The sequence below is a fragment of the Malus sylvestris genome, chromosome 8 (assembly GCF_916048215.2).
Source record: "Malus sylvestris chromosome 8, drMalSylv7.2, whole genome shotgun sequence".
Taxonomy (NCBI): Eukaryota; Viridiplantae; Streptophyta; class Magnoliopsida; order Rosales; family Rosaceae; genus Malus; species Malus sylvestris.
Genome location: NC_062267.1, coordinates 6,505,313 through 6,531,967, shown reverse-complemented (window position 1 = coordinate 6,531,967; position 26,655 = coordinate 6,505,313). Strand labels below are relative to the sequence as shown.

General features: G+C 37.2%; 4 protein-coding genes and 1 long non-coding RNA gene across 22 annotated transcripts in view; 2 read left to right on the top strand and 3 right to left on the bottom strand.

The window, feature by feature from the left end:
- Nucleotides 1–26,655, bottom strand: part of LOC126632940 (probable disease resistance protein At4g27220) — a 45,303-nt gene that overhangs the window by 17,674 nt on the left and 974 nt on the right. The gene's annotated exons all lie outside the window — the stretch shown is intronic.
- The window catches only part of LOC126632943 (increased DNA methylation 1-like), a 34,680-nt gene continuing 19,586 nt past the window's right edge, over nt 11,562–26,655 (top strand). The window contains exon 1 of the mRNA XM_050303484.1: nt 11,562–11,849. Within this exon, the coding sequence (XP_050159441.1) occupies nt 11,578–11,849 (272 nt within the window). The 5' untranslated portion in view covers nt 11,562–11,577. The remainder of the gene's footprint in view (nt 11,850–26,655) is intronic.
- Nucleotides 12,007–15,878, bottom strand: LOC126632941 (WD repeat-containing protein ATCSA-1-like). Of its 2 annotated transcripts, XM_050303483.1 has the most exons (8): nt 14,969–15,536; nt 14,280–14,458; nt 13,930–14,173; nt 13,376–13,530; nt 13,178–13,267; nt 12,826–12,894; nt 12,670–12,745; nt 12,007–12,268 (listed from the first exon to the last, which is right to left on the bottom strand). In XM_050303483.1, the coding sequence occupies exons 1-7, from the start codon at nt 15,363–15,365 to the stop codon at nt 12,704–12,706; spliced, it is 1,176 nt and encodes a 391-aa protein (XP_050159440.1). In that variant the 5' UTR covers nt 15,366–15,536; the 3' UTR covers nt 12,007–12,268; nt 12,670–12,703. The 2 variants fall into 2 exon arrangements, with proteins under 2 accessions (XP_050159440.1, XP_050159439.1); XM_050303482.1 differs by lacking the exon at nt 12,007–12,268 and having other exon boundaries at nt 12,501–12,745; nt 14,969–15,878.
- Nucleotides 17,542–19,648, top strand: LOC126632944 (uncharacterized). 16 transcript variants are annotated; one of them, XR_007626899.1, is made up of 6 exons: nt 17,543–17,889; nt 18,113–18,172; nt 18,362–18,437; nt 18,557–18,606; nt 18,728–18,758; nt 18,858–19,368. It is a non-coding gene; the product is annotated as an uncharacterized LOC126632944 (long non-coding RNA). The 16 variants fall into 16 exon arrangements; XR_007626898.1 differs by having other exon boundaries at nt 18,708–18,758; XR_007626896.1 differs by having other exon boundaries at nt 18,113–18,200; nt 18,708–18,758.
- Nucleotides 19,606–26,655, bottom strand: part of LOC126632939 (probable disease resistance protein At4g27220) — a 44,047-nt gene continuing 36,997 nt past the window's right edge. The window contains exons 4-7 of one of the 2 annotated variants that reach the window (XM_050303477.1): nt 21,921–23,272; nt 21,365–21,730; nt 20,597–21,259; nt 19,606–20,470 (exon numbers count right to left, since the gene is read on the bottom strand). In XM_050303477.1, the coding sequence (XP_050159434.1) occupies nt 19,709–20,470; nt 20,597–21,259; nt 21,365–21,730; nt 21,921–23,272 (3,143 nt within the window). In that variant the 3' untranslated portion in view covers nt 19,606–19,708. Of the gene's footprint in view, nt 20,471–20,596; nt 21,260–21,364; nt 21,731–21,920; nt 24,257–26,655 lie in introns of both variants that reach the window. The other variant, XM_050303478.1, reaches the window with a different exon arrangement.

Sequence of the window (26,655 nt, the reverse complement as noted above, 5' to 3'; positions counted from 1 at the left end):
CCCATCTTCCCATGACATTACACAACTCTGAGTGTGCCATAGTGGGCTACAAGTCAAGGCACACTTTACATACTAAAGATTATTCAAAAGGTGTTTAGCCCCAAAAAATGCAAGTAACCAATACTTGATTAGAATGGAGATAAGATTGTGATGGAAATTGAGGCCCATAAACCATCCCATCATGGAAAATGTAAGTAACCAATGCTTGATTAGAGTTGGAGATAAGATTGTGATGGAAATTGAGGCCCATAAACCATCCCATCATGGAAAATGTAAGTAACCAATGCTTGATTAGAGTTGGAGATAAGATTGTGATGGAAATTGAGGCCCATAAACCATCCCATTATGATGGAGAAATCCATGAAAAGTCTCCCCACAAGAACATCAAAAAGTGATAACGGAGAAATCCCATCATGTTAGCATTGTCTTATATTATGTGTTATTAAACCAGGAAAAAAACAAAAAAGGTTGCTGCAATGAAGTAACTGCAAATCTGTAGGAGACTAAATCTAATTTAGCCAGAATGAAAATAACGAACGAATCGTAGAAACGGAACTATCTTTCTAGGCTTAAATCGATCATAGAGAAAATGCTAAATCATGAAGAGATAGGAGTGGGACTTCATAGGATTGAGCTTAGACTCTGTTCTAGGCTTATCCAGTCTAGGCTGCCATACGAGCCATTAAGGTTCACATGACAATGGAATAACGTTTGCGCGACTATTACTTAAGGTTCAAGTGGTAATGATTGCTAAAGTTAACATGATTGTGAACTTGTTTTAGAGTATTTTTAAATTGATTAAAACACTATTTCACATGGGGCACGAGTCAGGTGACAAATTAACTCATTTGGTAGCGCCATCAATACATATAAATTTCATCTCTATTAGAAAGATGATACATATTTGTGATAAGTAATTTGAAAACAAACGCTTTTGGCTCAGCTAAGAAAAGAAGAAAACCTTAATTGTGGCAGAGCTTTCTAGGATGGGTGGACGCCTCCCAAGCTGAGACTGAGATTGATCCAAAACAAGAAAGCTGAGACTAAGACTGATAGTTTATTAACATCCTTAGAAATCCAATTGTATTCAATTAGGATTTTAAATAAGTTTTTAACATTTTAGATGTATTCTATTAGCAATTGAGAAATTGATTTTAAAGAATTTGAAAAAGTTGAGGAATTTGAGAGAATTTTAAGTATTCACAAATCTCACTTTTCTTTATGAGATTTTGAGAGAATTGAAACAAAATTTATATAAAATCTCTACAAATCAATTGAATTTCATAAAAATCCATGAATTTATTAAATAAATTTCCAATTGAATAATCCTACTAACACTCGACAATTCATCGTAAAAACATAAAACCATTAACCCTCGTTAAAAATATGAACTATTATCCTTATTAATTACTATGTATTTAGTCAGATCACAAACAATCCCATGACATCTCATAATATCATGAGGGCATAAACACATACAATTATCAAGAAGAACACAGACATAACCATTAACCCACTTCTCCACCGCCTTGACCCCTTTGATTTTTAGGTGAGTTTGGGTGATGTTTGGAGGTGATACGGTGGTGGTTCTCGGTTTTGCCGAGAGGGAGAAGGAGAGTTGCAGAGGGGGACCGATGGGAGAGGGGCGCAAGGGGTGCAATTAGAAGTCAGATGGACTGGTGGATTAAATGGAGTTGGATTGTCTTCCCTCTCATTTTCATACTTTTTCCATGCTTTTTTGTTTTTGTGGTCACAGTTAAGCCACGTCAACATTTTATATTTCTATTACTTTTTGTTTTATTATTTCTATAAAAAATTAATATAAAATGTTGACGTAGCTTAACCGTGACCACACATTACTGAAGGGCATAAAGAGAATATGAAAATAGGATGACAGACGGATTAAATGGGTGATATAAACCAGAGGAAAACTCCAAGATCCAGTTGGAGGGCAGTCTCGGCACAACAACCCAGAAAAAGGAAAAAGATGACCGATGCGTGTAATAACTGTAAAATGGTATGGAAAACGTGCATGATTGAACAAAAGCGAAGGAAACTTGCCAAAAGTCGAAGGAAAAAGGGACAGGCTGTGGAAGTGGGGCCCAGCCTGATGGGTTGTTGGCCGTCCATGTGCAATCCCAATCGCATTATATTTTTTATCGGGCCGCATTTATCAACGGTTCTGATTTAAAATTATTTGTTTTTAAATTTTAAATTTATAAAAATATTAAATTTAACGGATAAAATCGAATATGATAAATTTAACAATAAAAATAAATAAATCTAACAGTCCAAAATTAAGAAACTGCAATTATATGCCTACATCTAAAACTTTGGTCAACTTCTCAGGGTTCTAAATGGATATACAAGAATAGGTACGATCGGTCCCAATGTAGCCATAGAAACTCAAATTTTTGTGACATTTTAGGAAGCCATCTATGTATATACAGGAATGATTCAAGCTGCTGTAATCACTTATTATGTTTCATATTTATATTAATACTAGCATTTCCGCACGCGCATGCGAGAGACATTTTTTCATAGCGCCCCTAAAGATGTGTTACTTTGGTTATGCATGTGAGAATGTCATAACAATTTCTTATTATTTTCTTTTCTTCAATCATCTCCTTGTGATATTTTTTTTCTCTACGATTGTGTTACAAACTATTATTATAACCATGCTTTCTAATTAACACACATAGTCAAGGCTTATTGTTATGTAATTCTTGGTGCTACACCCAAAGAACTTTTACATATGTCGAAACCACGTATGCCAATTTGTAGTCATTGTTATTATTTTTTTTATCATTGGTGCCACATTATCAAACGTTTTTTTTATCACACGCACCAAAACAAATAAGTATGAAATCTGAATTTTTTCGACTTTTAAGAAAGATAAAATGCACAAATATTGTCTACAAATTTAGTCTCCCTAGCATTACCCAGACATTATTCAATGATGACAATAAATTCTGCAATATCAGCACTACAAATAGAGTACAACTAAAATGAATTTGGACATTGTATTTTTGAAAAAAGAACTTGTAGAAAAAATGTACAAAATGCAATTACAATTACAGTACAAAATGCAGAAAAAACCTTAATTCACTCTGAAGTTGGTGTAGCAAAGGAATGAGTACGATTGCAATTACAGTACAAAATGCAGAAAAAATGTATCAAGAGAAAATGGTGAAACTCTGAATATAAAACTGAATTGATTGTTGGTCGTACGTATTAGATATAAGTGATTGTAATCGTATGCAGAGATGATGAATTACAAAAGTGTTTTGATATCATTTTTTCTACGGGCATTAAATTCTCAAGGCCTTGTCTGATGATAAGTCTAAACCAAAGATCTTGAATCAGAATCCAGAATCTTTGGAAATGAAAGTTAACTTTGTTTGAAAGGAAATGAAATTCTACCAGTGAAAAGCAATTTGTAGCACATGCTTTTAGAATTCACCTAGCTGCTCCGAAAACATTGGTTTGATATCCTTTTCTCTACGGGCATTGATTTTTAATCAAATGCTAATTGAACTTATAAATTTCTATTAGGTTTTAGACATTGGCATGTCAACATTGTGCACATTAAAAATGTTGTTTGTCACCAATTGCAAGTAAAATTGACAATTCGCTATCAGGTGGTACTTGTTTGCAAAAGTACAAAAATTATACAGAAATTTGTTATTCCATTCACTACACACAGAAAGCAAAATTATATTTCATATACTCTTATATTTTTCTCCTCAATCCACATATAATTCAAAAACCTTTGTGTTTAATGTTTATACTTTTGTCCTCCACAATGAGAGCAGTCAAGAACTAATCTCCATCTTCCATACTTGTTTTCTCTTTGGCATAGCAGATCTCCAGTGGTTCATTCTCTTTGCACTGATCACCATGGAAAAGAGTAAATTTATTTATTTATTTTTCAAATGAAGAATACGTCCAACTTCTCACCCAAACATTGAAGTAAAAGCATACAAATGATGCCATATAGAATTGTTTGAAACTAAGATATTTAAAAACTAAAACAAAAACCTGATTAAGCAAGACAACACATAGTCCTGAATTCTTATTTGGATGGACTTCAAATGGCTTGCAAAAATGCTTATCGTTCCTTGTCGATCCAAACAATCAAAAAGCTTTATCATGTTCCTGGCCAGTCAAGAAAAAAAAACACACGGAATGAAAAGAAATGAAACAATAACAAATAAAACAATCGTGGAAAACTAAGAGCAAATCAATTGTAATTTTGCAAATCAAATCTACTACAATAAAAATCCAATCATATATCAAAATGAGGGAGATCAAAACCTTATATCCCCACATACGCTTACACTCATGTGAGAGACCTTTTTTAATCACGGGCACTACACACCCCTAAAGATGACGAATGCATACAACATATACATTAGATGGGTATGTCTGGTTTCAATCTAATTAAACTATGTCAATCATATCGCGGACAACATGCCTATATTCTGATTTCCTTCAGAAAAATCAATGGACCAGCCAATACAAAATTTGGATGACCACATTATGGGCATGAACAATTTTCTGCAGGGTTATTTGTCCTCATGATTGAATATGATTTACAGTTTAACTTCTTTTGTATAATTAGTGCAATTATTTTAACTGTGTAAAGTTTTTGGGTAATCATATTGCATTCCATTAGAATCAGAAGTGTGGGAGCACTTTGATCCTCTTGCCATAAGTATTCATTTTGTTATCTTCAGAAGGATTTTTTATTTTTATTTTTCCCATTTAGATCTCATGTAAAACTACTCAGATGCATCCCTACGGTAAGTAACATAGGAAAGAGATAAGGTAAAAAAAAAATATGTATAGCCTAAGTTTATTAGAAAACAATCACACGACACTCGAAAAAAAAAAGTAGGTAAGATCATACAGAATACCATACCTTTTCTATAAGAAAAATCCACATGAGAAATGCCTTAAAGTTCTCCATTCATCTGCAAAGAAACAAAGGAACCCGTTATGCTCTACAGTTTGTGTTCTTTCTCGCAAAACTGCCCATTGCTTTACAGTTTCATCCCATGTTTATCCTTTTGAATATTCCGTTGGAGGAGACTGGTGAACATATGGAAGAAGATGGAGGATTTCAATCCAACTAGAAACTGTAAGGTGCAAATGTAGTGGGGGTGAAACTCTTCTGAATTTTCCTCTTCCTCTTCATATTCTTCGCCATCCTCATTGTCCTCATAATCCTCATATTCATCGCCTGACCACCATATTCCTATGCCAAAACAACAGATATCAATTGTTAAACTAATTACTCCAAAAAATAATAGAGTATCGTGATAAAAAATTTACATACAAAAAGTCAATGGTTGAAGATTGGAAATTTGGTTACATCTCTATCATATCCCCGCATTCCCTTTTGAAATAAGCAATTACTAATACAGAGTACCTGAAAATCAGCACACCAAAAAACAAAACTCTAATTTTGATTATGCTGAACAATTATGAATACGGAAAAAATCACACAAACAATCCCTAATTTTTATCACAGACTTAATATGCAGTGGCCTAAAACAATGCAAAATCTAATCAAGTTCATCAAATTCAATATTAATTATACATCAAAGACACAATCTTTCAGTATCCTAAACCTAAAATACCATACAAAGACTATAAATTTTCCGAATTTCCAAGCAACAATTCAATCTCTCAATTCGTAAACAAATTATTCCAGAAGAGAGTGACGTGGGGTAGTAGGAGGAGGGAAGACGCTCCGTGCAGAAAAGCTACAAATTAAACTAAGCAAATTAAATTTCGTAAACAAATTCTTCCAGAAGAGAGTGACGTGGGGTAGTAGAAGGAGGGAAGACGCAGAAAAGCTACAAATTAAACTAAGCAAATTAAATTTTTTTTGTCGAAATTAGCAAAAGACCAAACTTACGCAAAAAAAAAAAAAAAAAAAACAACGGTCTTGCCATTGAAATTGAATTACCTATCCAAGCCTTTTTGGCCCAGCATACACCATCTTCAAAACACGCACATCGGCTCCGAACTGCAAACGGATGTCCGTTACCATACATAATAACGAAACTTTATTCGGATGAAGATCTTAAAACACAAAGCAATTTCATATTGTTGAACCAATTGTTAATTTAAACCTGTAGCAACTCATAACATTCACAGCTCTTCATAAAAAATGAACAACTACAAATTAAACTAAGCAAATTAATTTTTTTTTAGAATTCAGTCGAAATCAGCAGAAGATCAAAATTATCCAAAAGAAACGAACAATCTTGGCATTGAAAATGAATTACCTGTCCAAGGGTTTTTGAGCAAAATGAATAGGAAATTTAAGACGATGAAAGTGGACGAAGAAGAAGCATAAAACAGACGATGTGAGAAACGGCTATGTGCGGTTGAGTTCGTTTCTCCTTTTTCTATGAATAGTGGGGATTGAGTAAGCCGTTGTGGCCTCTTGAACGTGTCGTCGGTTGCAGTTTCCATTGTAGCAACTGCTTGTGGAATGTCTTTCATCTAAAGAGTCACAATTTGTTTGGATGGGGGATGTCTTTCATCTAACGGTTGTAAAAACATCTCTGAATATTATATTGTGTGTATTACGATTTCAACCTTATTATAGTTGCGTATTACGATTTTAACCGTATTCTATTAGGATGATTTTGTGTTTTTTTTCTTGAAGTGAGGGCATTCTTGGCATTTTGAATGCTTCACCAAATTGGTTTCTCCCTTTATATATATAGATAGATGACTTTTCACAGTCTTTCTTACCGTTTACTCATATGTGCACTCTGGCACGCTAAGTTTTAGCTGAACCCACAAAAATCATGAAAGAATCAAATTTAGTTGGGTTTGGGAGAACAGATAAATATACATGGACATAACGCTTTACGGATTTTGATCAAATATGTAACTTTTTCACTATAGGGGCAATGATGAGTTAGTGGGAGGGGTGCAATGACGAGTCAAATGGATTGTATGGGTGATAGAAACCAAAGGACTTTTTTAATTCTTGTCATGTTTTGAGAGTTTTTTTTTTTTTTTTTTCTACAACTATATTTTACTTTAAGGAGGAAATTTAGACTAAACGAGACATACATAAATAGGTGTTGAACTCGTCATTTATATCAGTCGAATATGAGACTTCTCATTTACTAATATAGAAGAATATCACTGGACTATAATGTTACTGCATCTACAAAGATCGTTAGAACCTTTCAAATGTAAAAGATTGTTTTTATGTTTTCACGTCTTTCGTTCCAATTTTAATGTTGTGTCATTTTTAGCTTGGATTTGCAACTTGAATCATAGAGCACTTACCCATGAAACAAAATGAAGAGCAAAACAAAATGTCATGGAGTTTCTGTAAGGAAACTATAGTTTAGTTTGTTAAAAATATTTACTCTGTATTAAAAATGTCAAATCTAATTTTTTTTTCTCCCTCAATATTGCTCATATAAAATAGAAAAATAAAAGGGTAAAGTACAAAAAACTACCTCAACTATTGGTGTCACGACACTTTCATACCTCATCTTTTTAAAATGACAGTGTCATACCTCATCTTACGAATTTGTATCAATGTCGTACCTCCGTCAGTTTTTCTGTTAATTTTTCTATTAAATGCTGGCGTGGCTAGATATGGGGGCCACTCACTAATCCAACTGGATTAAAATATAATATTTTAATAATTAAAAAATAAAAAATTAAATTTTTTTATATTAAATCTCTCTCCTCTCTCTCTCTCCCATCTCTCTAGGCATCCCCAAAACCCCTTCCCACCCAACCCCCCCTGACCCCTTCCCACTTGTCCCTCCCCAACCTTCCTCTACCACCCTCTCTCTATTCTCTTTCTCTGGACACCCACCTGCATCCCTCAAACCCTTCCTACCCGTCCCCCCCCAACCTTCCTCCCCCTCACCCTTTCTTCCCATCGCTTCATCTTCCCCAAACTCAAAACCAGAACCACCCACCCCGCTCCCATCTTCTCTGTCTTCCCCGAACGGTTTGGAACACACCCAGATCCGACAATCCGTCGACCTGGTGTACACCATCCCATCGTTTGACACTACCAACGGATTCAAGGCGTCCTCATGCACCTTGGTCGACTCGACGCAGCGGAGATCCGAGTCCAGCCAAATCTTCAGGCTCAACGCAGCGGAGATCCAGATGCATTTCTCGTGGCTCGATGCGGCGTAGAAGAGGTTGTGGTTGACGGCGAGGCAGGTGATTGAGAAAGATGGGCGGCGGGGTGGGAGAGTGGCGAAGCAGAGGTGGGAGACGGAGAGGTCGAGGGGCTCTAGAGGGGAGAGTTTTTGGAAGGAGAGGTTGCGCAGAGAAGATGGGAGCGGGGGGAAGAAAGGGTGAGGGGGAGGAAGGTTAAGGGAGACAGGTGGGAATGTTTTGGGGATGCAGGTGGGTGTCCAGAGAGAGGCGAGAGAGAGAGGCGAGAGAGAGAGAGGGTGGTGGAGGAAGGTTGGGGGGGGACGGGTAGGAAGGGGTCGGGTAAGAAGGGGTTTTGGGGATGCAGAGAAGAGAGAGAGGCGAGAGAGATGAGGGAGAGAGAGAGAGAGAGAGGAGAGAGATTTAATAAAAAATAAATTTAATTTTTTAATTTTTAATTATTAAAATATTATATTTTAATCCAGTTGGATTAGTGAGTGGCCCCCATATCTAGCCACGTCGGCACTTAACAGAAAAACTGACGGAGGTACGACATTGACACAAATTCGTAAGATGAGGTATAACATTGTCATTTAAAAAAGATGAGGTATGAAAGTGTCGTGACACCAATAGTTGAGGTAATTTTTTGTACTTTACCCAAAATAAAATTTATGGGGTTGTTAGAGTTTCATCTTGTACTCCCCCATCTTCCCATTACATTACACCACACTGATAGTGTCATAGTGGACAATTTTAAATGTATTTATATGCATGAATTGCTTCAATATTTTTTTATTTCGTTATTTTCTTTTTTTTTATCACCGGCACTACGCGCCTCTTAAGATGTTTTGAACACAACATTCATGGTTTTTCTTATTTTTTATTATATTTTCTTTCCCATCACGTGGGCACCATCAACTTTCTTATTTTTTATTATATTTTCTTTCCCATCACGTGGGCACCATCAACTTTGTTATTTTTTTATGGGTAAATTACATAGTAACCCCTCAAGTTTGAGGTCTATTGCAATCTTATACAACATCTTTAAAACATTTCACTTTCATACCTCAAGTACTATTTTATTTCAATTTCATACAACCGTACATTTTTCATCCATGGATCTGTTAAATGCTGACGTGGTTGCCACATGTATGCCACGTAGCTGCCAAATGTCTGCCACGTGGCAAATAAAATAATTTTTTTTTTAAAACCTGAAATTGGAAGGAAAAAAAAAGAAGAAAGGGACCGAACCCAGAAGAAGAAGAAGAAGAAGAAGAAGAAGAAAAAAAGAAAAAGAAAGGGGTCCGAACCCAGAAGAAGGAGGAAGAAGAAGAAAGAGGAGGAGGAGGAGGAGGAAGAAGAAGAAAAAAAAAGAAAAAAAAAGGGACCGAACCCAGAAAAAGGAGGAAGAAGAAGAAGAAGAGAAGAAGAAAGAGGAGGAGGAGGAAGAAGAAGAAAAAAAAAGGGACCGAACCCAGAAAAAGGAGGAAGAAGAAGAAGAAGAAGAAGAAGAAGAAGAAGAAGAAGAAGAGAGAAAAAAAAAAAAGGACCGAACCCAGAAGAAGAAGGAGAAAGAAGAAGAAGAAAAGAAGAAAGAGGAGGAGGAGGAAGAAGAAGAAGAAGAAGAAAAAAAAAAGGAGTCCGAACCCAGAAGAAGAAGAAAGAGAAAGAGAAGAAGAAGAAAGTGGCAGATAGTTTTTTTTTTTTTTAAATTAAAAAATTATTTTATTTGCCACGTGGCAGACATTTGGCAGCCACGTGTCATATATGTGGCAGCCACGTCAGCATTTAACAGATCCATGGATGGAAAATGTAACGGTTGTATGAAATTGAAATAAAATAGTACTTGAGGTATGAAAGTGAAATGTTTTAAAAATGTTGTATAAGATTGTAATAGACCTCAAACCTGAGGGGCTACTATGTAATTTACCCTTTTTTTATTCTTTTCTCTCTTCCCTTTCATTTTTTTTATTCTCTTCTCTCTCCCCATTTATATCTATATCTTATTTTATGATGATCAAATTACCAACTTACCCTTACATGATTTGATATATTATTTTTGACAGGTTTTTTTTTTTTTAGGTTGAGGGGCAGTTTGATTCAATTATTTTTGACGAAGCTGTGATCCCAAATTAGGGCTCTGACTTTATATATAAGAGATTCAAAAGTTGTTTAGCCCCAAAAACTGTAAGTAAAATTAATGCTTAATTAGGGTTGGAGATAAGATTGCGACGAAAATTAGGGCCCATAAACCATCCTATCATGATGGAGAAATCCAAATCATGAAAAGTCCCCTCACAAGAACAACAAGAAGTGATAATTCTCTGTATTTTTTTGGGAGAAACTCTATCACAACTTTTAATATTTGAGGAAATGTGAGCCTCTTTTAGGTACAAAAAAACTCCATGATTTTAGCTTAAATCACGGAAATGGGGGCACTCGACATCACGAAAAACGGTTAAGAAGAGAAAGATTGGTGAAACATCGAAGGTCGATGATGATTGGAGTCCGAAACAGAAGCGAGGAAAGGTTCTTGCGGATATGAAGAGACTATGGAAACAGAATAAAGCTACTAAACAGCAGGTCACACGCCTTTTACGGTCTACCAAAACAGCGAGAGAGATTGAGATAACGGATCCAGGTACTCGAAACCCTAGGACAGTCCTGTCTTGGTTGATAGACAGTAATGCTGTGTCGCCGAATGCTAAGGTACACTACCGCCCTAGAAGAGGCACTGACAGTCCATTGGCGACCGGTCAGATAACCCGCGAGGGAATCAAGTGTGACTGTTGTTCTAAGGTGTTTACCCTCACTGGATTTGAAACACATGCTGGTAGCACAAACCATAGACCAAGCGCCCACATTATTTTGGAAGATGGCAGGACTCTCAACGATTGTCAGAGGCAGATGATGAAGAGTCGGAAAGGAAGCACCAACACTGTCACACGGTCAAATGACGACTCGAGGGCTGACAATGTGCGTCAAGATCATCATCATCATCATGAGCAGAATGATGATATATGCACCGTGTGCCACTTTGGAGGCGATCTGATTCTGTGTGATCGGTGTCCTGCTGCATTCCACACTAGTTGTCTCGATTTGAAGGACGTGTTGGAAGGCAATTGGTTCTGCCCATCGTGTTGCTGTGTGAAGTGTGGTAAAGGAAACCCTAAGGAAGATAGAAATAATGGTTTTGTGATATGTAGCCAATGTGATAAAAAATACCACTTTGGGTGCCTGAGGAATGAAGGGGTTGCGGAATTGGAAAGGGATTACAAAGGAAACTGGTTTTGCAGCAGAAAATGTGAAGGCATATATAAGGGAATCAACAAGATTGTGGGGAAACGAATTCTGGTGGGTCCCGACAATCTGACCTGGACAATATTGAGGCCATCTACTCCGTCTGATTCTGACATGGAAGACTTGACAGAGAACTACAGCAAGCTCAATTTGGCCCTGAGTGTGATGCACGAGTGTTTCGAGCCTTCTAAGGATCCTTACACGAAAAGAGACATTGTCGAGGACATTATTTTCAACAGAGAATCGGACCTTAGCCGCCTGAACTTCAGAAGGTTTTACACATTGCTTTTGGAGAGAGATGAGGAAGTGATTACCGTCGGTAGCGTGAGGATATACAGTGAGTTGGCGGAAGTACCTCTGGTGGCAACTAGGTTCCATTATCGTAGGCAAGGAATGTGTCATGTTATGATGGATGAGCTCGAAAACCAGCTCGTCAACTTGGGAGTTGGGAGATTGATTTTGCCTTCTGCTTCTAGCACACTGGATACATGGACCAGCACTTCATTTGGGTTTTCAAAGATGACAGCTAATGAGAGGATGCAGTTTCTGAATTATACTTTCATGGATTTCCAGGACACCATCTTGTGCCATAAAGTATTGAAAAGGACCAACTCTACGACGCCAGCAACCATACCGTTTGAAGGAAGTATCAAATTTGATGGATCGCCCGGTGCCACCTCTACAGTAACTCAGGCAGAAGACAATCAGCTGGATAATGGAGCTTCAGACCAAGAATTGGTGAGCGTTGCCTCCGGTGACAAGTTTTTGATTGATGTTGACTGCATGCTGTTGGACAACAACGAACCTAGTTTCTCGGCATGGTACAACAAACAGAATTTTAGGTTGATTCCAGGATTTTGTTAGGGTGTAACTATATAGGATAACTGAACAAATTATCGAGGGAAATATTTGACAGATACATTTGGTAATTAAGTACAATTTTTTAATGTGTTATTAAACTAAATATCACTTATCAAATTTTATTTTTCGTTCAGAATAGACTCAGTTTTTCTTCTTTTAATTCATCAGTGCACAAGTTTTTCCATGAATTTTTCCCTTGATTGTACTTTAAGAATGAGTTTAAATGTACATATATATACACGCCGAAAAAAATAAACTGTGTACTAATCGCTGTACCTATCAAATACAGCCTCTAAGATCTAAAAGCAAAACAGGAAACTCCAAAGAAAGACAAAGGCGCTTTACCTAGCGGAAATGAGGATCACAAGCACAGCGGGTGCTAGTCGCTCCAATTATCCTCGTCCTTGAAGGGTCCTTTATCCTGCATTTCCAAACATGCATAAGATACAAGCCGCTAAGCAACTAATAAGGTTAGATGCACAAAATTATCAGATGTCGCACCTCATTGGAAACCATTCTTGGCGGCAACCAAACTAGAATTTGTCTATCATTGCCACCAGTGTACAATTCCTGCAATGAGAGACATGCATTACAATTCATACAGGATTCAAAAATCATCAATAATCCATAGATAACAAGGTGAGCTCATGGAATAAATAAATTAACGGAGGAACAATTCAACAGGCTTTGTAATTTTAAATCTGATCTTAGAACAGTTGGAAAAAGGGCTTACAACTCCCTTTAATTGACATAGAAGTTGGAGCAACTAACTTTAATATTAAATGCCATTTTAGTTTATAAACCATTGATTGGAAAAGACCTATAGATAAATCCTAAATTGCTTGAAGAGTACCTGATCCTGTGAACTAAACGAGCAACAGTTTACATGTTCATAGTGACCACGAAATTTCAGGGATGTTTTACCCGACCACATATCGAATGCCTGAAAAACAAAATCTGGATGTCAAACGTTGATGTTTGTAGAGATGCTTGTATTTTAATCCACATGTACAATTCAAAAGACTCAAAACCTACAAAAAGAATGCATTACCTTCACAGCTGTCATGCATGGAACAAAAACAAGCTCCGAATTCTGACTTGTAGCTAACTGTATGGGCTTGCTGGTTTGCATACGCACAGTTTCAAAGTTCACCAAAGTGTTGCAGCAAGATTCTATATCCCACAACCTCAGTCTTGAATCGGAACCTGAAATGCAAAAGCTCGATCACTGACATCGGCAGTGAGGAATGAGTGAAAAACCAATTAGACTGACTTATGCACGAAAGGAATGAATCAAACATTAGGAAACTAAGGTATGAGATCCCCCATGCATGCTTTTCTCTTTTTATTTTTATTTTCTGTTGGAGGTCGTATTCTGAAGTGTGATCTATACTGTATGACACCAGCGAATCGGGTTAAACTGCAATAATTCTGTGATAAAGTGTAAACTGATGGATATAATGAAAAAAAAACGTAAACAGTGAACCTGAAACACTATGATTAGTATAAATATTAACTCGGTAAAAGGGACTCAAACATAGGATAAACAATTTAAATGGATTTCCTTCTTAAGCATAACAAACGTCCAAAATTAGATCACTCAACCTGCACTTAAGAGGTACATGCCATCTTCAGTGACTTTTAATCCAGTAACAGCACCGTAATGAGTAGTGGCACGATCTTGACTAGACAGCATCCCTGGATGTAATATTTGCTTCATAGATCCCTTTATTGGACCTTTACCAATAGGTGAGTGCTTTGCACCACTCCCATTCGTAGGTTTCCTTTGTGGTGCCCGAGCTTTTGCAGAAGTGCTTTGACTTGGGGACGAGGACTTAACTGTTGAACCCTGAGCCGGACATAAAATAAAATATTATCAGTAAAAAGAAAAGTTCAACATAACCATTTTCTCCAGTTAAAACTAGATTCTCCTACTAACTACAAGCTTCAATAACAAACATTGCTAAAAATAGTTCCAGGATGGGTGGACGCCTCCCAAGCTGAGATTGAGATTGGTCCAAAACAAGAAAACATCCGGCACGTCTAATGTCCCAAAACCGTATTGCACCATCACATCCACCTATAAGCAAAACCCACTCGCTAGAAGTAGACCATTCCACAGTCATCACACCATCTGACATCATGAAAATACAGCACTTACGACCCTCTAGATGCACGAAACTTTATTCTACGTTATATATTAAAACTTAAACCCAAGAAACAAGACTAAAAACACTTGTACTTTTGTAAACAAAAACTAGAGAACCCAAAGGATGAACATGAATCTACCAAGAGCAGAAACCTAGCTTTACGATACTAAGGTTCTAAGCATGAATCCCGCCAACACGGTGTATTGTAAATTTCCTGCTGTCCACAATTACAGGGTTCAACCAGAAAATCCAAATGCTAAAAATTACAAAATGCTGAGAAAACCGACTAGGCCGGATTGTTTAAAGAAGCGAATTTTCGCAACATTCGTGACTGTCCACCCTAAATTTCAAGAACAACCCCTTCTTGTATCCTCAATATTGTCATCCAAAATGTTTCATGTGTTCACATAACCATGAAAAGAAGTTTAAATTTTGTAACTTTCTATGTATCAAGTGTGCGTCAAACGTCGAATTCTATGAATTTTAGGACATACCGCGGTGGCCAGACAAGGTGTGAGCAAAAGCCCCAGAGGCAATACCACAGAGGTGGACTTGAACATCTTCGGTTCTGGCAGCAATGAGCATGTGAGAAGTTGCCAACGGCGACATTGCAGTCCGGTACATCTTCCCCGACATCTTGAAGTCCATAACTACCTGAGTCGTATTCGTGTCCCAAACATTGATGTGATGATCGTACGACCCCGTCACAAACAGTCCGGTGTTGACGGGATACCACACGGCGGAGGACACCGCGTACTTATGCCCGTGCTCGTGCTGCTTATCCATCGCAAGCAGGCACTTATGCCTCGTGATAGCTCCACCGCCCACGTTATCGGTCCCGCGCTGGACATCGAACACGGCGGCGGAAGCATCGGAGGCGCCGGATAACATGTACCGGCCCTCCGTCAAATCGAACTGGAGAGGGTTGACGGAGCCTCGATGAGGGGAGATGATGTCTTTGTGATTGGAGAGTTGGAGTGTTTGGATAACAGGTACCGACCCTCCGTCAAATCTACATGCCCAATACCTCGAAGGAAAGCTACTTGCTTTTTAGAGTATGCACCATAAAACTTAATCGATTTGAGTTTGCAAAAGAAGAGCCACACAAACTCTCTATATTGCTGGGCAACTTCAACTTTCCTAGCTTGGGAAATAATCCTGAAACATTACAGGCCAATGTGGGGATGTTTTACAACAGGCATGGCAAAAAATATTGGGTCTTCAATAACTTTTATTCATTTGAGCAGAAAGAAATGTTCTATTTTGCTTGATAAATTTCAATAGAAGTACACTTACTAGGGTGTAAATATGTGGATACTTCAATGGTAGAAGAACATCACTTGGGTATTTACCTAGATCAGGTTCTTGTAGATAGGGGTAGATATCAAAGACTTGTGGGGAGGTGAATTTATTTATCTCATATTCGTCCTGATATTGCATATGCTGTGAGTGTTGTAAGTTAGTTTATGCACTCGCCTAGTGAAGATCATATGGTTGTGGTAATGTGAATTTTGGCATATATGAAGTCTGCACCCGGTAAAGAAAAACTTTATGGAAAAACATGGGCATCTAAAAGTTGAGGGGTTTACAGATGCAGATTAGGCTAGTAATGTTACTAACAGACGATCTACATCTAGGTATTTTATGTTTGTTGGAGGTAATTTGGTTACGTGGCATAGTAAGAAGCAGAAAGTGGTGTCAAGGTCGTTTGCGGAAGCTGAGTATAGAGGTATGGCAGACAGAATATGTGAACTTCTTTACTTACGTAAACTTTTGAGATGTCTTGGTTTTGAACTAAAGGAGACTATGAGCTCGTTTAGATGTGCTTTTAAAATGACTAAAAACGTTTTTAGAGAAAATGTTTTTTTGGTTCCAAAAGCACTTAAAGTGTTTTTTGCAAGAAGCACCAGTTATGTACTTTTTCCAGGAAGGACTTTAAGTGATTTTCCAGAATTTACTTGTATTTTTATTAAGAATTGGTTCCAAAAATATTTTCACCAAAAGCACTTTCAGTCATTTTAAAAGCATATCCAAACGAACTCTATGTAGTTATATTGTGCAAAATAAATCTGCAAGGGTGATAGTTGACAATAAATATGCATGTGGAGATTGATCGACACTTTGTCAAGGAAAATCTTGAAAAAAAAAAGTGTCTCTATACCGTTTTGTGAGTTCATGAAAGCTTCTTACTCATGTAGTATCTAGTAAGGTTTTTCAAGACTTAATCATCAAGTTGGGCATATATGATATTTATGCATCAACTTGAAGGAGAATGTTGATTTGAGTCTTAATTGTAAATATTATTGGAGTCATGTTTTAAGCCCTGATTTGGTACTGCTTTTTTTTTTTTTTTGGTAAACATTCAGTTTCAGTTTTTTTTTCACAGTTTTTGGTGAAAAAAGCCAAAAACACAAAGCTGCAAAACCCAGCTTTGAAAAATCAACTTTTTTTCACATCTGTTTTACATAAAAGTTTATCAAACACTATAATACTTATTTTTTTTTTCAAAAGCACTTTTACAAAAAAGTTTACCAAACACTCTACTGCTTTATTTCATAGCACAGCAGAAACAGTTTTTTTTCAAAGCACAACAATACCAAACCAGCCATTAGAATGAGAATATGTAATCTTTAGGATTTAGTGTCCTTGTATTTTGCAATTACTTTCGTTATAGAATAAGGTGTATGTGCCTATATATTGTAAAATCCTAAAGGATCACTCCAACCTCATCTTTCCAAATTCACTCATTTTTCTCTAATTTTAGCACGTACACCATCATTCTCCTTTTATGTTTCCTTCGTGTTGATCCAAGTTCCAACTACTCTATTCTTCCATTGCACTCATCTTTTATTTATTTTTTATTTCAACCCACCACTGATCTTCTCATACAATTTCCCCCAAAGAACCTTCTCTACCATCTTTCTTAACCGTAGCCTCCTGGTCACGGTTAAGAAATAATAATATAAAATATTAACGTGGTTTAACCGTGATCATACAAATAGAAGGGTACGGAAGTGGGAGGGCATAGAATCTGCCTCAGTTTAAACCTTCCATTCTCGTTATTTCTACAACCGGCCCCCTCTTTATCACTCTTTCTTCTTCTCTTCCTTTCTTTCTTTCTCTTTTTTTTTCTTTTTTTCTTTTGAGTTCTTCCTTTTTCACTAACCTTTCACAAAAAAATAGGTGAAATTCATCTCTGTCGCTCACAATTCGCAAAAAAAATCTAGACCTCAAACAAACAAATCGCACACAATCGAAGTTTGAAACCAACAAATCAATTTCAAGTGTTAAGCTGCTAGGGTCTAGGTCTTCGAATTCCGACGAGCTGTTTCCATACGAACCGCGGCGCACCGTACCGTGCCGTGCCGTCGAACACAATCCTCTCTGCTCTATCTCCGGCGTTCAAGCCATTAAGGTAAGCAATTTCTTATTTATAAAACGAATTAGGGAGTTACATCGGGCTTTTGAATTAGGGATTTACAAATTGGGGATATGGGCATTAATTTTTTATTTAGGGTTATAATTTTGGAGAAATTAATAGGCTATACAGGGGATTAATTTGATTGCGTCAGAATTTGAGTTTTGGGATTGTTGATCTGTGTTTGATTTGTTATTGTATTATTGGGTTGGTTTTGCAGTGATCCGTGGATTCTTGTGATATCCGAAATTGATTAGATCAGCCATTTTCAGTTCTGTCGGTTCGTTTTCGGTTTTCAAAACTTCTTTGTATGTATGTACGCATAGTTAAATCCAAACAGCCTAACACCGGTTGATGTATTCAATCTGATTTCATCTATCATCTCGCACTCAGATTTCTCTATCTTTATTTATCTATTACCTCTAATTTATAACTTTAAAATGTTTGACTGTTTTCCCGCTTTGATCAGTATGAACAAAATTCTTGAGCGGAACCATAAAAGTTGCTATTCCTCACAAGACAATGTTGCTGAGAACGAAACACAGGTGATATTTCATAATTACCGAGCCTCATCAAAATTCTATTTGCATTTTTGTGTTTGTATGTGCTGGTGGTGGTATGAGCGTCTACTGACTGTTATACTTGATGGTATATATCCTCTAAGCATGCATGTTGGTTCGAGTCAAATGCAAAATCATAGAATCAGAATTTAAGGTAATCTATATGCATTTCATTTGAAGTTTCGTTTCTTAGAATTTGCTTCACCGGTGCAGATGATGTTATAACTGTTTTAATGGTCTGAATGGATGATTTAGAACTGCTTCTTCGTATGCAGATTACCATATGTATTTGAGAGCACAGCTGATGTAAGTTCTCTCTCTCTATGTCTCTGTCTCTCTGTGCATCGAACTGTTTTGTCTGTCAACTTTGCTTATAACTTACTCTCCTTGCTTTCCCCTTACCAGGAAAATTTTACTGATTGTAAATTATAAATGTTACGAGCATGGGAAAAGCATAACCAATTTTAAATCAGCTTTTCAGGTATGCGTTGATTCCAGATTCAAACCATCACTTCCGTTTAGTATGTTGTTTATCATTTTGTGATCATAGCACTGTCAGGTGGTGTTACTATTGTGAATGTTATGCGAGAAAGCAAAGAAAATTCTAATGGGAGAAAGCAACGTTAAGGTGAAGATTTTGGTTTGCCCTTTAGCTTTCAATAATTTCAATGCTAATTAGGGGTTTTTCTTCATATGTTTTCTTTCGTGTTTCAACTTCCGATTACACTCAATTTTATGTATTTGCTGAACGCCTTCTTTGTTTTACAAAATGTTTCTATATTCCCAAATAGTTGTACCATGAACCAACACTACTTAGATCACACTGATAGTACTTGGACCTAAAAAAAGAATGGTCAAAAGGGGTTGAATTTAATATTGATATATGATTGAGAATATGTGCTTTCGAAAGGTTTCAGTTTTTTGTGTTCTTAAGTTTATGTCTCTAAAAACACCTTAATTTTGTGATTAATTTAATTTTTTTTCATTTTGAAGATGTAATTGGTGGAGAGAATGTTGCGTCAAGATGATCTTGGAGGCCCTCAATATGCACGCTACTCTTAGGCACATATATTTAGAACTTTCTACACCTTCAACAATGTTTCAAACACCGCAACAACGCGCGGGTGCACCAGCTTATGAAAACTAAAAATCATAAGCGAAAAATTATTTTAAATTATTCAAAATTTAATTTAAAATGGGCAGAAAATTGTCTTCATTAAAACCCAAAACCATTACACACAGAAATAACAAACATGTTAACAAGGGAATCCATGCAGCAAAATTTTTAATTCTCTTACAAATTGTGATGGCTTCTTTGGTGGCTTCTCTGTTAACTGCACTCCTTGTAGTTCTGGGGAACTCTTCCACTTAGAGCGGTTGATCTTCAACTTAGGGCACTTGTATATATTTACAGTTTTCAAGGATGGGAATTTGACAATGCAATTTCCAGAGAAGAAATCTTGCAGACTTGGTAGACGGTAAAGTTCCAAACTTTGCAACTGGCAAAAAGAAATCTCACCATCATTTCCTGCATCATCTCCATCTGATGTCGTTGCCCCTATTTCTGTCATTCTTTTACAATCCCCAACACTCATTTCTCTTAGCCGCTTTAAAGTTTTGGCTATCGTATATGTTGCCAAATATTTCAAGCTGCGACAACCATGTACTTCCAAAGTTGTTAAATTCTGGAAGGGAATAGCAGATGACCATGACCCTATATGCTTCAATTCTGGACATCCCACCACTCGTAGAACTTCCAAGTTTGGAAAAACTGGGCCTGCCCCTGGGAAATTCTCGTTGCGTAGGTACATCAACTTCCACATTTCGTAAAGCTTCAAAACAGTTATATGTGGGAAGGACGCATCTGGATTTACATTATTCTCAAATAAAGAAACTTTCTGGCCCCACTTAAACGTCAACGATTTTAGTTTCCTAAAGAACTGTGACGTGGATGGACCGCACCTTATCACTCTGTCTCCGTCTAAGGTCATCTTTTCCAAGTTGGGGAATGATACATCCTGAAATATTACCAACGCAAGAATGATAAACGGCAACAAAAATAATAACACAAGGAGATTTTTTTTCTTCTATGAAGTAGTGTAAGGCTAACTTTCGTTTAAGAAAGTTGTGTAATGTATTTTTACCTTATCAATTAAGAAGAGAGAGTGTTTAATTGGAGTGTCAAGACCGCCCAACTCATGCTTCTGGAAACTTGAAATTTTGGAGGCAAAAATATCCAATTTACCACATTTCCTCACCTCCACTCGTTCGAGTAGCGGCCATTCTGAGGCATGGATTCCTGGGTAGAAGCTCTTAAGTTGGGCTAGATTTATAAATACAATATTTGTTGCTTTTGGAAACACAAACTTAGGCATCATTTCTAGTCCCTCTTCCTTGGAAACGATTTCCTCCATTCCATCACAATCCTTCACTCTCAGGACCCGTAGTTGCTGAAGACCTCTAGCCACTGAGCATGGAAAAATATATTTCAATTTCTCACACTCATTTATCGATACCGAATCTAGATTTTCACAACCAGACATTTTCAACTGAGTCGTAGACGTGTCTGGTGTTTCTTTGATCTCAAAAACCACCTCTAAACGATCGCACCCACTTATCGATAAACTTCTTAAAGCATTCAATCTCCCTGCAATACTAGGTGTAATGATGCTTATTAGTCTACCGCAGCGATGAACGTCAACATCTCTAAGTTTGTAGAAAGAGTCTGGATCAAGTTTGTTGTGCCATACTGTAGTCCAAATAGATAGCTCACGGATGGACAATTTCTCCAACTTTGGAAAGCCTACCTGTATTCGAATTATGAAATTGTTAAATTCTTTCTTTGTCGAATTGAATATATTAGACATCAGAATAATGATCTATAAAAGAGTACAATGGTATAATTGTTTTACCTTGTCGTCAAAAAGAAAGTATACTTCTTCAGTCTCAAGTTTAGGATCAAAGACAAATCCCTTCAGTTCTTTACAACCCTCTAGTTCCAAACTCTCCAAAGACAGAAACTGGACATTACAGCTTACTGAGCAGAATCTAGAGAGTTTTGGAAGATATTTCAGCTTCAGATGCTGTAGCTTACAAAACATGCCATCTGTTTTTTCTTCACCATATTCTTTTGTTGACACTATCTCTTCCATTGATTCACATTTGATTATCTCAAGTTTTTGAAGTTGTACAAGATTTCTAGCCATGGAAGACGATAACACAAAAGTTAAACGATCACAACCATCCACCACCAAGCTTGTTAATTTGGGCAACACAACCTGCAGTATTTGTACATTCCATTTTTAAGAGAAGAGAATTCACATTAATTGTTATTATCTAGTCATATGTTATCTTTAGATAAAAAAAATTATACCAATAGATATTTATTGATATGTACTAGGTAAAACTGAACCACTTCAAATGATCAAATATATGTGTAAATGGGAAAGAATGACACCGGTGGCATACCTCTTCAGTAATGATATGTGTAAATTGGGCATTTTTTTGGACGTGGAGATGCTTGAGTTGTTGAAAATCTTCACTACCTGAGTGGTGCACAACATTATGAGCTCCCCACAACCCATCCAAATACAAATCTTCACATGATCTCTTCAACAACATTTCTAGACCATGGTCCAATTTATAGCCAGTAGGGAGCTTTAGCTTCAATGTGTTGAGGGTTTCATCCACACCGTTCCATTCCCACCCAGGGCCGATTAATATTTGGTATCTTTTTAACTTGTCAGTGAACAAGTCCGTCGGAATACTGCCAGCATCTGGAACATGTATGCTTAATGCAGCTAAACGAGGCAAGTCCTTCAGTTCTGAAAGGCTAGCATTACTTCTTTCTCCGGTTACTCCTTCGGGCACCCATCGGTTGAAGCTCTTTTTCATTCTCAAGTCTTCTAGACTTGTCAAACGTGATATAACATTAGGTGAAATCACTTCGAGTTCAGAGCAGCCGCTTAAATCCAGCAGTCGAAGACGAGTCAATTTCCCTATTTCTTCAGGCAACTCTTTAAACTTGGAATCTACAAAGCTGAGAATTTCTAGTTGCGATAGCTGTCCGACTAGAGCTACGTCCCCCAACATGCAACTATCCAGACACAACGTCTGAAGATTTTGCAGGAGATGAAGAGATGGAGGCAGCGACGAAATACGCGCTTTGGTTAAATCCATAACTTTAAGCTTTTTCGTCTCCACAAAAAAGTTAGCTGGTATTTCAAGCAAGTCACCTTTACCTCGTAAAAGAAACAACTCCAGTTGTTGGCATTTCAAAACTTCAGGAAGCCTAGGGATGTTTTTGCAAGACAAAGAGATCATTTTGCATTTTTCAGAAAACTCCTTAATGTTTGGCCATTCCTTCAAGTCATCTCCTTTTGCTCTTAGTAAGGCACGGTGGCCCTTCGATGCAATCGAGATGGCAACATCACGTAACAAATCATGCATTGCGATTGATGTATTGTCCTCGGAGTCGAGTAACAGACAAGAATCTTTAAGCTCTTCAATCCACGAGTGCAACGCATTTTGTGCATGCTCCACTGAATCACTGTTCTTAAACAAACCCAAACCAATTGTATATTTCAACAAGTCTGTCAGATAAGCTTTTCCAAAATGATTTACCAAAATTCCACAGATCAAGAATAGTGGCTTAAGCTTTCGACCATCCAATTGACTGTAACTCCACTCTAAAACCGAGTATGCTTTTTTTTGGTCTTCGTTGTCAAACAATTTTAGGCTTCTCAAGGCATCCTTCCATACTGGTAAATTACTTCTATTTCTTAAAGAGCTTGCGACTGTGACAACCAAAAGTGGCAAACCTCCACATTTTTTGGCTACATCAGTTGCCACAGTTCGTATGTCGGGATTTTTAACAACATCACCTGCTTTCGTCTGAAATAAACGCCAAGCTTCTTCCTCGTTTAAAACTCGAAGCTCAAAGTCTTTTAGCGACCGCTCTGAGGATAGCAGTTTTCGAGTTCTGGATGTCAACAGTATTCTACAAGTCGGCAGACAAGGAAGTCCAACACTCTGCAAGTCAATGCTTTCCAAAATGTTGTCTAAAATTACAAGAACTTTCTTGTCTTTTACCCTGTGACATAGATGAGGTGCTCTTTCTGACATAGTATCGCTATCACGAACTTCCATACCTAACTTTTTGGCAATTTCTTTTTGAATTCCTTCAAGGTCCGGCTTTTGCACACTTCTTACCATAACCGCATCAGCAAATAACTTCTCATTTACAGCTTGCTTAAGGACTTCTTCAACGAGTGTGGTCTTCCCCACGCCGCCATTACCATACACCAAAATCAGGTCGTTATTAGGAATTCTCAGTTCATCCATGATTTTCTCTACAGTTGAAGTCCTCGAATCAAATGCCTCATACGGTTTGTGAGAAACCATGCATACCTCTTGTGGAATGACAGCGAAATCTCTTTTTGCGTAGAGCTCAACAACCGCCTGCTCCAACTTTGTTGATCTCCTGCCTAGCTTGTAACGGAGCACCGGGTTTGGACAAACCCCACGGAGACAGCTCATCTTTGCTTGCGTATCAGGCTTCCATAATTCGTTCGCCTTCTCGGTGATCTCAACCACTCTTTTCAGCCAGTTCTGGAAGTCACCTTTGTCTTCTTCTCTGACAACCTCGCGCTCTAGCCGCTCTCTAGCGGCACTTAATTCGCTCACTTTAGTCTGTAGACTCTCAAGGTTTCTTTTGCAGTGAGCTAGGTAACCCACTTGGCGTATAGCTGGTTCAACTGCATACTCGGCAACTTTTCCGACAATTTGAATGACAATCTCCATGCCTGCTGATGAATACAAATTAAATTAGAAAATAAGGAGCTCAAGAAATAATTTACTTTTCTAATTGACTTATGAGTTATGATCTTTCAACAACTTATAAATAAACACAGTACATTTCAAAGTGTATTATGAAAAACGGAAAATTCTATTCCACTTCTTGAAAAAGATTAGTTTTGGAATAAAACCTTGTCTATGATTAGAAACTAACTCTAGCTTTTTGGCATTTAATTGTAATTTTCGGATATTAATTACGTTTTAATAAAGTGGGGCCCACTAACACATTTGGTTTTCATTTCTATTAAAGAAATGATACAAATAATGGTAAAATTATGTGGTAAGAATAGCATTTTTGTTTTCCAAAAGTTCAAAGCAATGGTTGAACTACAACGTGGACTAAAAATAAAAAAGCTTAGAAGTGGTAGAGGTGGGAATATACCTCAATCGAGTTCAAGGAGTTACGTGAGGATAAAGGACTACAGAAACAACTAACTGTTGCTTACTCATCACAGCAGAATGGTATTACAGAAAGGAAAAATTAGACGACGATTGAAATGGCAAAATCCATGTTGCTTGAAAAGAGGATGCCACATTCATTTTGGAGTGAGGCAGTTAAAACTGTAGTCTATCTTCTCAACAGATGTCCAATAAACACACTTGATAAAATGAATCCTTTTGAAGTATTTAGTGGCAGGAAACTTGGTGTGAAGCATCCAAGGGTGTTTTATTTGTTATGCACAGATGCCAACACAATTGAGACACAGACTTGAAGACAACACCACCAAATGCATCTTTGTGGGATATAGGAGTTAAGAGAAAGGGTATAGATTTTCAATCTTGAAACTTACAAGGTGATTATTTTGAGGGATGTCATATTTAATAAAGAAGCTTTTAGGAATTGGGATAAACAGATTGAAGATATCATCTTAGTACCACTTAGACTTGATGAAGTGGAATGTGAAACACAAACTGAGAGATTGAAGATATCATCTTAGTACCACTTATTAGACTTGATGAAGTGGAATGTGAAATACAAACTGAGAGTGAAATTGTGTTTGAAATTTAGTCTCCCCGACGTTTAAGTTCAAAACCAGAGGACCTAGAAGTGCAACTTCATTAAGAATGAGGAGGTTGAGAGAGATTTATGCAACCTGCAACTATCGTATAGTGGAACCTGAAAACTTTGAAGAAGCTGAGAATGACCAATCTTGGCAGAAGGCAATGAGTGATGGAATTGTATGATTGAGAAAAACTGAACTTGGGAACTTGTGAATGGACCAAGAGACAAACTAGTGATAGGTGTGAAATGCGTCTATAAGACCAAACTGAATCTAGATGGCTTCGTACAAAAGAACAAGGTAAGACTAGTTGCTAAGGGTTATTTCCAACAACCTGGAATGAATTTCAATGAAACCTTTGCTCTAATGGCAAGGTTGGACACTATTAGGACTTTAATTGCTTTGGCCACACATAAATTCAGCTTTTCTCAATAGCATACTTGAATAAGGTTTTGTGGTTCCAAATAAAGATGATAAGGTGTTCAAATTAAGGCACACACTGTATGGACTGAAGTAAGCACCAAGGTCTTGGTACAAAGAAATTGACTACTACTTCAGCAAGAGGGGTTTCAGAAAAATTTCAAGTGAGGCAACAATTTATACAAAGACAGGAAAAGGCTCATAAAAGCTAATTGTGTTTATCCATGTCGATGATGCGGTGTTCACTGGAAACAATGAAGTTATGATTTCTGAACTCATGCTGGAAGCAATGAAGCTATAATTTCTGAACTCATGGAGGATATGATGAAGCATTACGAAATGACTAATTTGGGATTTCTTCATCACTTTCTGGGAATTGGAGTGATTCCAGAATCCAGTGGTATTTTCATACATCAGCAAAAATATGCACAGACCTTACTTGAGAAATTTGGACGGAAATGATGCAAATCAGTTGCTACCCCATTGATTACAAATGAAAAAGTGTAAAAATGATGGAACTGAAGCTACCGATGAGAATCCAGTGGTATTTTCTTGGGCTTCAGTCAAGCAACAAAGTTTTGCACAGTCCACCGCATAAGCTGAGTATGCGAGTGTTGCTGAAGCAACATTTCGAGCTATATGGCTAAGATTTGTTATGAAGGATTTTCGAGAAATGCAATTGGATGCCACACCGTTCATGTGTGACAACAACTCTGCAATAACCAATACTAAAAACCATGTGTTCCATCAGAAGACTAAACACATTAAAAGAAAATTTCATTTCATCGTAAAGGCATTGCTGGAAAACACAATTGAGTTGTTGTACTGCAAGTTTGAAGATCAGACTGCAGATATTTTCAGCAAAACTCTGCCTAAACACAGATTTGTTTATCTGAGAGGACTGCTTAGGGTCAAAGCATAATCCA